At 34.2% G+C, this 13,510-nt stretch overlaps 1 protein-coding gene across 1 annotated transcript; it reads left to right on the top strand.

Moving 5' to 3' along the window:
* Positions 1-2,076: 2,076 nt before the first annotated feature.
* On the top strand, positions 2,077-3,853 carry LOC149224919 (uncharacterized). Its single transcript, XM_089383623.1, has 2 exons — positions 2,077-2,219; positions 2,326-3,853. The coding sequence occupies exon 2, from the start codon at positions 2,337-2,339 to the stop codon at positions 3,249-3,251; it is 915 nt and encodes a 304-aa protein (XP_089239749.1). The 5' UTR covers positions 2,077-2,219; positions 2,326-2,336; the 3' UTR covers positions 3,252-3,853.
* Positions 3,854-13,510: the final 9,657 nt, after the last annotated feature.

The following is a 13,510-nucleotide window of genomic DNA, read 5'->3' as shown; positions in this document are numbered from 1 at the left end:
AAATCCGCCAGGAATTTATTGAAATCACAAGCAAGTCCAACAAGAATTTATTGAAATCACAAACTTGATGGGTACCCCCTCCACAGTGCCCTAGGAGTTTTTCAGGGCGTTGAATCCATATATATAGTCAAAAAACCAGTTTAAATAGCACAAATCAAGATTGCACCTCAAATTTTTCCGTTGGATTCCGACACCAAAAAGTCCAAAAAGTTACACTAAAGACAACTCCAAATTCATCAAATGCAAATTTAAACTAGAATAACGCTAATAAATGATCAATTTGTTTAATTAAAAAATGAAATGGTATTCTTCCCAATCATTCAAATGAATTTAGATATATTATTAATCTAAAATATTATAATTTTATTGAAATAAGAATGATTTTTTTTCTAATAATTCAAAATAACATTTAAATTTATTTATTTTATTTTAAATTTAAAAAAAATCACTTTGAATTAATAAAATAACAAAAAAATTTAAATACTAGCATTCTATAATCTTAATTAAACATTAATTAATGTATAAAAATGGTATAGTCTAACTTAGAGATGAAAAAACTTTTTCACCAGAATCCGACAAAACAATTTAAAGCAAGAATGTGATTTTTTTGCTGCTTAAAATATAGTTTTGAATGCATAAATGGATTCAATACCTTGACCCTGGGGCATTGGAGTTTTCCAGATTAAACAAATTAAACTCAAATTTTTAAAAATCTATACCCGATTTTGGTTAAAATTAACCACAAAAAATGTGGTGAAAAAGGTCATTTAGTATATAAATTAGGTTAAGTCTATAAAACTTTTCCATAAAAAAATATTTTAAATTTGGATTTATCAAGCATTTAGAGGGATCATTTTTTTAGGTCTAAATTTTTAATCATTTAATTTCATGTTTACTTATTAAGAAATTTGCATGTTAAGAAATTTGATACTTATGTTTTAATGGTTTAAGCATATTGTGTCTAAAAGCACTCTCCAATCCAATATGGTAGAGGTGTTGTATTGTTTAACATTTTGACTCAAGAAAAAAAAAACAACATAACATTCCTAATGTTTAACATTTTGACTTAGTGAAAATAAAACAAAACAAAACAAAATAGAAAATAAAATAAAATAAAAAACATAACAATATGTAGCCCATGGTTTTTTTCATGGTATTCTTATCTAGTGTAGAAAATAAAATAAAGTAAAAAACATAACAATATGTAGTCCATGGTTTTTTTCATGGTATTCTTAATCCATAGTACTCTTATCTAGTGTGGCCGATTTAAAGGCTAATACTTAAATCAGTCTAGATTTATCTTAACTTCGGATCTACCAATCATCAAGGGGGATCAAATCTCTTTTCACTTTAAAAGAGATTTGATTCCTTTAAGCACTTGGTAGATAGTTACACATATAAATATAATTATCTATTTTTTTAATATACATTTTGTGATAACATCTTTTCTATATTAATAATATATATATATATATATATATATATTTAGCCTCATGAATGTCAAAATAATTTTTCCCTTTCTTTCCTTTTTTAATATTATTTTATTTCTTTCAATTTAACTAATTTCAATAAAATATAAATTCAATAACTAAAACAGTTAATTGACCACTGCCTTTTTATTATACTCATAACAAAACAATATCAACTACACTATTTAGAGTGTTAATTTAACTAATTTTAATAATATATAGTTCCAACATTTAAAGCAGTTAGATGACTCCTGCCTTTTATTTTACTTTGATGGCAAACCAATACCAACCACACTATTAGAGAGTAGTAATACACGTAGAAAAGTAATCTACCATCCTATCAAACATGACTATATCCAAATGTATAAATTTCATTTATATTCATCCCTTCTCTGAATTTTTAATAAAATAAAAATGCTTACAAATAAAAAAATGATTGTTAACTTTTTCAATACACAAACACCAATTAGTTAATTGATGGCATCCAACTGCATCACCTAATGGCATCCAAGGCAGACAAAGCTTTGGTGAACTAATGAACATCAAAACTTTTTCTTTTTCCTTCCTCTCAGACATATATATATGTGAGAAACACTTTTGAATTGACATAAATTTTTGTGAACATGGAGAGAGTATGAACAGTCACATTAAATGCCCCAGGACAGGAAGCCTTGCAGAACAGACAGGCAGGAGGGGCCAGTAAAGCACATGGGTTGAAGAAATAGGGATAGCAAGTTGTGGTCCTAGAGGGTAAGGACGAAAAGCGCTTGCCCATATTCTGGTTTTGCTGAGATGGATGCATTTTATTCCCAGCATCTGTAGTAAATGCATCGGATGCTTGTTTCATGCTTCGCAGATTACACAGATATGAGGACAAAACAGAACTTGATCACTTGCCTGTATCAGATAAAGCTCGCAGGCTCATCCAAGCTTGTGACTGTAACATGGTCCAGAAGTCTGATAAGCCAGGACTTTAGTGTACATTTCAATGACCAAGAGAGCCATTGCATGTGTAAAGTTGAAATGAAGCCCTGGTTCTTCTGTAACAGGAAAGGATCCAAGAGCTTCAATGTAAAAGGAAATGAGGTCTTTGTGTTTTGGGATCTCAGCAAAGCTCAATACATCTGTGGCCCAGAGCCGCATGGGGGCTTCTATGTGGCCCTGGTCTGTGATGGGGATCTTGTTTTATTGCTCGGGGACTTGAAGCAAGAAGCCCTAAAGAAGACCAAAGCCAGATCGCTGGCCATGGAGCCTGCATTGTTGTCCAGGAGAGAACATGCATTTGGTAAGAAGTATTATGCAACAAAAGCCCAGTTTGGAGAACATGGGAAGACTCATGACATCGTTATAGAATGTCATACAGGAGGAGGGACTAACCAAACTAAGGAGCCAAGGTTGGATGTGAGAGTTGATAAGCAAGTTGTGCTGCAAGTTAAGCATCTGGTGTGGAAGTTTAGAGGGAATGAGACTATACAGATTGATGGGCTTCCTATTGAAGTGTTTTGGGATGTCCATAACTGGCTTTTTAATCCAAGCACAGGTCATGCAGTCTTCATGTTTCAGTCCTCAATGAATGGCAGGGTGTCATGCCCTCCTGCTGTTTTACAGTGGCCTAATGCACTGGGGTTTAAGGAAAAAAAACTTTTCAAGAGCAGGTCTTGTTCTTCTTCTTACCGGCCTTCTGTGCTGCAATGGGTTGGTGGTAGCAGCAGCTTCAAGAACATTGACATTGCAAGCCCTGCTGGTCTCTCTCTGCTGTTGTATGCTTGGAAGAGTGAGTAATATAATGCAAACAGGGTTAGTGAGATTTAGTTTTTATTTATTTACGGAGAGTTTTGTATATATATCTAGCGATTAGAAAGCTATGCCCTTATGTGATGCTTGCATTCTAATTATGATTGATTTGAAGCTCATTCAGGAGTTTCACATTACTGTAATAAGACCCAAAATTCAATGTGTGAAAAAACAGTAATGATGGGCAAGAAATGAAGTTGATAGGGAGTAGATTCATCCTGCTGATCTTGCTTGATCTGATCTCAGAAACAGAGGAATCATAGCATAAACCCACTCCCAAGGCAATGCCATTAGAGGAAATTGTTGTGCTGTAGCATTTTTCTATTATCAGAGCATTCTGATATTTTATTAGCTCATTGATATACAACACTGTATTCATCTTTTCGTTTTCATTCTGTAAATGAGTACCAGAGTTGGCGAAGCTCAAGGCATAAATCCCAAACTCTTAGTGCTGCTCAGAAGCTCTGCATAAACTCCCCCTTAATCCTTAATACATTACACCACACTTGCTGTGAGCAGATGTAACTTATGGCTTGGGAGGTCTGCATATGCAGTTTATGAATATTAAATGAATGATTCATTATATGGTATCTGTGCTCTATATTCATCATTTCAAATGTGCATGGTAGCTTCTGTTTCTAACTTATTCAAAGCAACATTAGCATGGGCTTATGACTTTTTATTTAAACAATTTTATCCAGTAACACTGAATGTGCCATACTCTGGGTTTCTAACTCTGGGATTTTCACAAGGTTGTTCATGGAAAGGAGAACATTTTGTTGTTTTGTTAGTTGATATGAATATCTTTTAGGGTTGTTACTTTCTATGTAGTATGCTTTTGAAATAAGCTTTCTCTGTGATGGTTTCATTTTCAATATAGCATATAATTGGTGTATATATATTATGGGGTGTTTAAGTTTAATAGAGTTTTGAGGATAGTGTTTTATAATTGTGGAAGATTTTTTATTTCAAGTTAAGGTGGCTGAGGATATGTTGACTTTTTTATTTTTTATTTTTGTAATTGACGGTCTAGATTGATTCTCAAGGGAATATGTTTAACATATGCTTCCTCTGAATGCTTATCAATAGTTGTAGTGTGCTTATTGCGTCTTCTGTTTTTATGGTAATGTGGCATTCTTAAGAGTTAAGTAAAATCAAAGTTAATAATAATATTTTTGTTGCATTAGGTTTTTTTGTTATATATTTATGAATAGTAGGTACAAATGAAGCCTTCAACTATATCAACCACATTAAAAATATTAATCTGGTTATACTAGTTAGATAAATTGTTTTTCCATTTAATATTAAAATTGATTTTAACTAAAATTTAACATCATTAAAATAAAACTCCAATAAAATTTAATATATCTATTTATATTTTATATCATCATTTTTGTTGAATCTGATATAACATCATTTCTCTTCAATCTGATATAAGACAATCTGAAAAAAAAATACATCTAAATAACATAAACTTTGTGATTGGTAGCTGGTTTTTATTCAGGCTGTAGTTCATAATTTTTGTTTAATCCAAAAATAGAAGATAATCTGAAAAATGACACAAGCTAAAGAACATAAGCTTGTGGTTTGGTTTAACAACACTGGTAGCTGACTACTATTTAGGCTCTGTTAACCATTTTCCTCTTAAACAAGGGATAAATTTATTCCTTATTCATAGCTTTAATGATTTTTTTCAACCTGAGAAATATTATTAGTCAGGACTGCATGACCTTGTGGTTTAACCAATGGTAATTCAACAAAATGGTAATTGGCCATTATCTAGGTTGAAGTACATAGTTGGTAACCTCTTTCTTACCAACGTTAAACCACAGGTTTGTCTTAGTCTTTGCTAATAGTTTGCCTTATTTTGTTCAAGCAAATTATTCTTAATCAGTAAGATTTAGTTTGTAATCATGTGCTACTCTGTAAGACTTAGGTTTGTATTTAATAACAAAACAGTAGCTACTTATTATTTAAGTCCAATGATATGGTCAGGATCCACCATTTTTTAAAATTCGAAACTTATCTTTGACTGAGCATTAATACTTTAAAATCTAACAGCAACCAGAAAAGCATTAGCCATTTATATAGTAAAATAAGAAAAACATAGTTGGCATCCACTTTCTTGTGAGGATACAAATTTATGTTTGAATAGATATTAATAGTTTAAAATTTAATAGTAATTGGAAAAAATTTAGCTAGAGCAAAACAAGAATATATGTAAACAACGATACTTTCTTTATATATAATATTAAATAAAAATGGATGTTAAAAATGATTATTACATGTAAAATAATATATTTATTAAATAAATAATAATATAATTTAAAGGAAAATAGAGTTTAATATTCATTTTGGATGCGGTTTTTTCTATTGGAATTTAAAATAATTTGTATTAGAATAATTTGTACTAGAAATTTGGGTATGATATATAGCGAAGATTTAGTTAATAAAATTGACGAGTTTCGGATTTTTAACATTTTAGTTTTCTAGTCTGATTTCTATTTTTAAAATTAGGAAATATATATTTTATTATATGACTATTCACTACGTATATCTACTAAAATATCTCCAAATACAAACGAAATTTGGAGTCCATTACAACAGTGTAAATTGAGAAAGAGTCTCTTCCTTGGGCCAAGCTTCTAGCTCTAAGGGAGAAGCAACTACATTCAAATCCAAAAGTAACATAGGGTAATAGCAAACATAGTTACCTAAAACCTAAGAAGGCTAACTTTCTAGGGCATTGTTGAGTTGAAGATTCTCAATTTGTTGACAAAGATGGTCTATCTCATCCTCTGCGCTTCTCAATTGAGTCCTACGCTCCATAAGAATTTGCATGGTAGTATATAAGTTGGACGCTAATTGGTTATACCTCAATCGAAGTTGAAGTATTTCTTCATGGAGGGTCTGCAAATCCTATTCAACACGATGATGATGATTGCTCCTATGCATCATAACCTTATTATGCCTATTGTTTCCATCATTGTGTCATTGGAGCTCAATATACCACAAACTTGGACAATCTGGACCACAACCTTCCACCATATCCTAAATCACATTGGAGCCAATGCCACTTCCCCTTTCTCTAGAATTGTCTAGTATGGAAATCACACATGAAAGCAAGCTCTTTTCATGGAGCGCCATCGATATCCCATGCTTTGTTATGATATACATGCCCATACAAATTCCAACCCTGCTTCCTATCATGATAGCCAAGGGCATACCAAAATATGCTCCCATAACATTATGAAGATCATACCAAAGAATGTCACCTCCCAACTTATGATTGAGAGCTTGCTTGTAAATAATCCTCATCATCCATGGTTTACTTTGCCTTACTTCCATGAGAAACAAGACAATAATATTCCACAAAATGTTGGCATAGTGAGGGGAAGATGCCAACAGAGGAAGGTTGTTGACCTTATTCACTCTACATTTAGGAGGATCCATCACATTTGTTATTCTCCCTTATACTTTGTTGCATATGGAGTTAACAAACACCTTCCCCTGACGTGCCATAATAACAAACATACCCCACAACCCTATGCTTTGCTACATGTCTTGATCCATGTGCCTCATTGCTCATTTGAACATTTGTGCATCTCTTTTAATCAAAATCTATTCTGATGATATCCTTATGGGATTGGAAAATTCTCCCTTTGCCCTTTAATTAAGATGGATATGGGCTCGAGAGTTGCTCCTTTGTTAGTTAAACTATTCACCTCTTGATTATTTAATGGAGCACATGATAAATTGAATGTATTTCCACTGATTATATAAGGCATATACCCTTTTAAAGAGAATTTTTTATTCGAAGTCTGCGAAGAGGGATCCAAGAACTCAATGTCAGGTTGAGTCACCCAAAATGATGATCTTTGAGAAGTTGAGAACAATGGCTTGAAGAAAACCCTCAAGAAGGGCATAGGATTATGCCTGGTTGTTAGTAGCCTCACCGAATCCCATGAATAAGAAAGTTACGCTTGTTCTCCAAGGTGAATTATCACACTCCCTCTTCCTGCACCTACCAACCCTATTTTGGACATGGCCTTTTATTAAAAAAACTATCGCTTAATAATAAGATTTTCCAAAATAGTTTATAAAGCTTCATTTTTGTTAGATTTGTGTGAAACTATGAATTCAAATTTACAAGGTATGGTTCTAGTATGTTCAGGGGTAAAATATTTGTATCAATGCTCTTGGGAATGGAATAAAACAAAGGACACTTTTTTAATGATAATCTAATTTTTACTTAAGTCATAGCATATCCAAATGTCAAAATTGATATACAAGATTCCCTGGTTTGTAGGAGAAGGAACACTTATTACTAATAAAAATTAATTAATTAACTTTGTTGTGTTATAGCATTTATATTTTCATCTTCAATTTTGAATTTCAATAAAATCTCTATCATGTTATTGCGCTCCTTGTCTCAAAGGAATAATTCTAACAAACCTAAATGTGAATGTTTAAACTCTATTAGATTGACATATCCTTATATTGAAGGCATGATTCAATTGGATTTTGTTCACATGTGGGACAATCACTTTTTCAAAAAATGTTAGTAAGTTCTCATTGTAGCTAATTTGTTTTATTCTTTGCACATGGAATAGATCACTCTCATGGGCGTTGCTTTTCAAGGCTAGTGGAATTGTGTTAAACAATTCTTAAGATTAATGACTTAACGTTTAATATTTTGTGCCAATCTTCTTGTATGTTCGTTATGCATGCTTTATTTCTTTTGTTGAATCATTTTTGTGCATCGCAGCTCTCCATGTTCTATAATTGTTATTAGAGTGAGGTTATTGCTTTCATGTAAATGTATTTGTTATCAAGTTGAGGAGACCTAGTGCATGAGATCTTCAACTATTGATGTCTTCGTCAGTGTTGGACATATTTGATTGTCTAGATTGAAGAGATAAAATCAAACATTGATGTGTTACTAGGGTATATGATCTTGAAGCAATGAACATTAGTGGAGGGATGGGAATATATATGTTGTAGAAAATTGGCATATGGACCATGGAATATTGAGAAGTTCAATGGCCACAACTTCAATTTGTGGAAGTTGAAGATGGAATATCTTCTTGTTAAGATAGGTTTGAAGGACATAGTGTTGAATGTTGCTAATCCAACGAGTATTTAGAAGGAAAATGGGACAATATGAATGACAAGGCTAAAGCTTTGATTGTCTTGAATGTGTTTGATTTAGTACTCATGAATATCTTGGATGCCACAACAACCAAGGAAATCTATGGGATAAGCTTGGTTAGTTATATGAAGCCAAATCCCTTAAAATTTTGATATTCGTGAAAAAGAAAATTAAAAAAAAATTGTATGCTCTAAAGATGAAAAAATGGTGATAAGAGTTGTAGGTCACCTTAGTACCTTTAATGCGTTTCTTACATAGCTCAAGTGGCCATTGTTATTTAAGTGAAAGATAATGAGAGATGCATAACTTTGTTATGTAGTCTTTCAAATTCTTGGGAGAACTTTGTTGTGGCTATCAATTGTTGGGTGTGGAGCCTAATTATCTTCTGTATTCAAAGGTATTGCCACATTGGACCCCAGTTCGAAATGGGGCGGCAACGCCGCCTGTAAAATATTCGCTGCAGGGGGGGTCCAGGGGGGGGGCGGCTGCGACCTTTGGGGAGCCCCCCCCCTGGCGGGGGGCTGCCCCCGAAGCTAAGAATAGATATAAAATTGCCTTGTAAAAGTATAGTAATTTCTAGTCAATCTAGGCCGTTCATTAGGCAGAGATCTGACGGTAGAAGTTATGTTTAATTTAAGGTTTTTTGCCCTAGAAGGCAACCCCTCACTATATATGAGGGAATTGTATTGCGTCTATGTAGATCTGTATTCTAAGTGAGAAAGAGAGAGGAGATTGAGAGCGAAGAGGGTGTTATAGCAGATCTGTTGTAGGTTGTATCTCTTCAGTTTGCTGGATAATATAAAAGGAATGACTGGTTGTTTCTCTGTGGATGTAGCCCAAACTGGGCGAACCACGTATATCTGTGTCTCTCTTGTTTTATGCGTTCTCTGTCTTTATATTTCTACAATATTTTATGTGTTCCATTGCTCCGTAATATATAATTTTCTAACAACTGGTATCAGAGCTGAAGGTCTTTTTGGCTGACAAACTCGCAGGAGAGAAGGATTCCTGGTTCGAGTGGGAGCAATGGCGGAAGATGGTAAGTTTAGGGTCGAGAAATTTAATGGCCAAAACTTCTCACTATGGAAGATGCAGATGGAAGATTATCTATATCAGAAAGATCTGTACCTACTATTGGGCAGAAAAACAAAGATGCCAACGGGTATGACAAATGAAGAATGGAACCTTCTCGATAGAAAGGCACTCGAAACAGTGCGGTTGGGCCTCGCAGCGTCGGTCACCTTCAACATTTCGAAGCAAACAATGACGGAGGGTTTGATTAAAGCGTTGGAGAAACTATATGAAAAACCCTCGGCCTCAAATAAGGTATTTCTTACGAAGTGTTTATTTAATATGAAGATGTCGGAAGGTGGATCTGTTGCAGACCATTTAAATGATTTTAATACTGTTACAAGTCAGTTAAGTTTTGTAGGGGTAAACTTTGATGACGAAGTTAGAGTTCTGTTATTCTTGTGCTCATTGCCAGAAAGTTGGAATGGTTTAGTAATGGCCATTAGTAGCTCTATTTCTGGATCTAGTACTTTAAAGTTTGATGATGTTGTCGATGCTATCCTTAGCGAGGAAATGCGACAGAAAAGCTCCGGTGAGACATCGGGTAATGCTTTGAGTGCAGAGTCTAGGGCAAGAAAAATGGAAAGAGGAAAGAGCTCAGGATATCGCAATAAATCAAGGAAAGGCAGATCCAAGTCCAGAACGGGGATAGTCTGTTGGAAATGCGGAAAGAAAGGACACCTAAAGAAAGACTGTAGATCTCGGAAGGGAAAAGAAGGAGATGCACAACAATAAAACAATCATGAAGCAAATGTGACAGATGAGGTGCTACAAGATGCTTTGATTCTTTGTGCTACAAAGGTGGAGAATCTCAAGATGAATGAGATCACGGGTTAGTGCATGGAGATGAGGAGAAATTTTGAAATGCACATTCATTCAAAGTATTTGGTAACTAGGGGTTGATCTAAGGACTAAAAAGATGAGAGCTATAGCAAAAGAGACCTAGATCTAGAGGAAGATCCTTTAGTAAAGTTAGGAAAAGACAATGTTTCTTTTGTTTGAGGTGTCTTTAAAGTGGACATGAGAAGACATAATGTAAGGCCAAAATCTGAATGGTGAAGAAAATAAGATTGATTTTGTTGGTGGGAATTCTCACAGTATGTGCAAAATATATCTCTTTTCTACATGCTTGTCAATAAATAGCCACAAGGAGGCATGACTAAATTGATCAAGGATTTCCTTCCATATGATTCCTTATAATGTGTAGACCATGGTTTATGAAGAAATTCACAGAGGTTGGATCTTTCTTGGCGATAATTTCGAGTGATGAATTATAAAAAATGGAAATGTAAAGGTCAAACATAGAGATGGATTGTTAAAGTGAATCCTCAATGTATGACATGTGCTAGGATTTGCACACAACTTTTCTTAATTAGCAAAGTGGTTAATTTAGGTGTTGATATAATCTTCAAAACAAGGTTGTGAAGTAGTACATGTAGTGTCCCAAGATTCCATTTGACCAACATCACTCAACCAAAATAACTTAATCGTAAATTAAAAATTAATTTCGGAAGCACATGACTCAAATTTATCATAATTTTTTCCATGTTCCTAGAAATTACAATTAAAATGAAAGCAATACTACATGCCATGAATGCATTTATTTTCACAAATAAACTATAAGACATAAATTAACAGCAAAAATAAATACACAGTAATGCAAATAACCATAACCTAGAGCACTAGGGTTTTAACATAAGAAAAATAGTAATTAATGATGATACATAAATATACAGTTGTACACAATAATTTAGGAACTTATCTTATAATGAAAATTCAGCTAGTTGTGGGCTCCCCACATTCCTCCTAGCCATAGACCTGGTGGTTCATAAGCTCAACCACCGGTCACCCTCGAGCTGGGATAACAACTCCATAGGAAAAAATCGTAAAACCAAAATGAAGCCCTGGTTGAGGCACCAACCCCAACAACCTCAGTCTCCAGCCACAAGCTCATGTCCCCCTCACCGACACCCAAGTGGCACAACCTGAGTCGCTTGGAAATGCCCACCTTCTAGGGGGACTTATAGTCAGCTAGGATGATCTCAACCCATAACTCTAGGAACTCTGTTGTTGTCCCGACATCTAAGTACCAATAACCAAACTGAAATAACCCCAAAATTGGCGCCAGAGCCCCACCATGACTCGCTGGTTATCTTTGAACTGAGTTCCCCAACTAGAACTCCATGGCCACCTAACCATAAATAGGGCCAACAAAACCTCATAGCACCAAGCTCCCCAGAACCAACATAGTGATTCACTTCATAAATAGGATGCATCTTGGCAACACGGTTAACTGAATAACCACACCTTAGCCAGTCTCAGAGTCCACCCGAAGACTCACTAACTAATTAGTAACCAACTTAATGGTTAATTGAATGAATAATAATCCTCAAAAACAAACTACACTTCTTTATGCATGCATGGCCTTAGCTTTCCATGTGGCATCCTCTAGAACCCACGTGAGCCCCAGTTGCACTTTTTCACCCAAACACAACGATTTCCCTTTTTCCTTGGAGTTGCAGCCCCCATACTCTTTCCGTGGAGTGGGCTCCACAACCAACCTTATTTATATCCAAATATGTACAAATTTACAATATTAGGCATGATGACCCCAAAAATATGACTAAAAATAACTACATGGGCACACAAGCCACATAATGCAACATCTGACGCACGGCCTAATATAAAAAATACATATATTTACATTGTCAAAATAGGTGGGGGTATTACATTCCTTCCCCCCTTATTTTATGCACTATCCTCAGTGCACCGTATATACAAATATACAAACATGTACAATATGTCAATAAAAAAGGTAAGGGTATTTTTTCCTCATGACTTCTTCTTGCTCCCAAGTCACATCCTTAGGACTAAACACAATCCATTATACATTTACCATGCCTATGGCTTGATACTAGAGCACCTTTACCTTGCTATATGAGATTCACACCTACTGAACCTAGAATTCTCTCTTAGGTCCCACCTTCAACCTCTTATCATATGTGCTTGATGTTCCACTTGACAATTATCCAAAGCTGCATAAATTTTGGGCATGCCCCTGCCCACATCATCCATAGTAGTTGCCACTTACATGATGTGCATAGTTCACATCTTCTCTGCCTTGTGAGGAAAATCTCTGTATCAGTGGTCCCCTTTACAATCCCAACATTTAATAGGTGCAATTCAAAGCCTCTTGCTTGAAGAATCACCCCCTTCTGGCTAGTTAGATATTTGGGTTGTCTATTGGCCTGCCTGAATTTTTTTATGAAATGACAAGGATTTGAAACCCTTCTTTCTTTGCTCCATAACATTCCTCTTTTTTATGCCCAAAGCTCTATGCAAAACAAATCTATTTTTTTTTCTTGTATAGTTGTTTTGCCTTCCTCATGGCTACCTCCAAGGTTTTAGGTTCATCATACTTCAGCTTATCACCATAAAAGGATGGAAGTCCACTAATGTATATTTGTATTTTAACCTTTTTTCATCTTTAATAAATGGACATACCTCAATAGCTTAAAAAAATTATGACCATATTCTACCATGGTCATGTGTCCCAGTTGAAGATTGAAGAATTCCTTCATTTTATGCTCAGAGTATCATTTTGATAAATACTTCATTTGAAAATATTCTTTAAATTTCCTCCAAGTGATCTGCGTTTCGTCCTGTTGTTGCCCCAACAACCCCCCTTTTATTTTGAGAAAAATAAAGGGTCCCTCATATAAAATTTTGAAAATATCGTCTTGTTTTGCATTTGGATTCCTATTTTTAGTGATTTTTGGATTTATTATTTTGTCATTTTTGAGATTTCCATCACCACAATATAAAATTATTTTTATATATATATATTTGATTTTAATTTTAGTAAAAAATCGAGATAATTTAATTCTCGTATCATTTTGTTTTCTAAGTTAAGGTTTATTTTATTTCACACACATATATATATATATATATATATATATAATAAAATTAATTTTATATGCTCCTCTATTCTCGTATCATTTTGTTTTCTAAGTTAGGGTTTATT

This window comes from Pinus tabuliformis, chromosome Q (genome assembly GCF_031772625.1).
Source record: "Pinus tabuliformis cultivar Carrire ecotype Pingquan chromosome Q, CPIR1, whole genome shotgun sequence".
NCBI classification, from domain to species: domain Eukaryota; kingdom Viridiplantae; phylum Streptophyta; class Pinopsida; order Pinales; family Pinaceae; genus Pinus; species Pinus tabuliformis.
The sequence above is the reverse complement of the archived record's forward strand: the minus strand, read 5'-3'. Positions and strand labels throughout refer to the sequence as shown.

Bases quoted from the DNA above. Each gene is read 5' to 3' on its own strand.
- LOC149224919 (XM_089383623.1), top strand. From the start codon at position 2,337: ATGAGGACAAAACAGAACTTGATCACTTGCCTGTATCAGATAAAGCTC.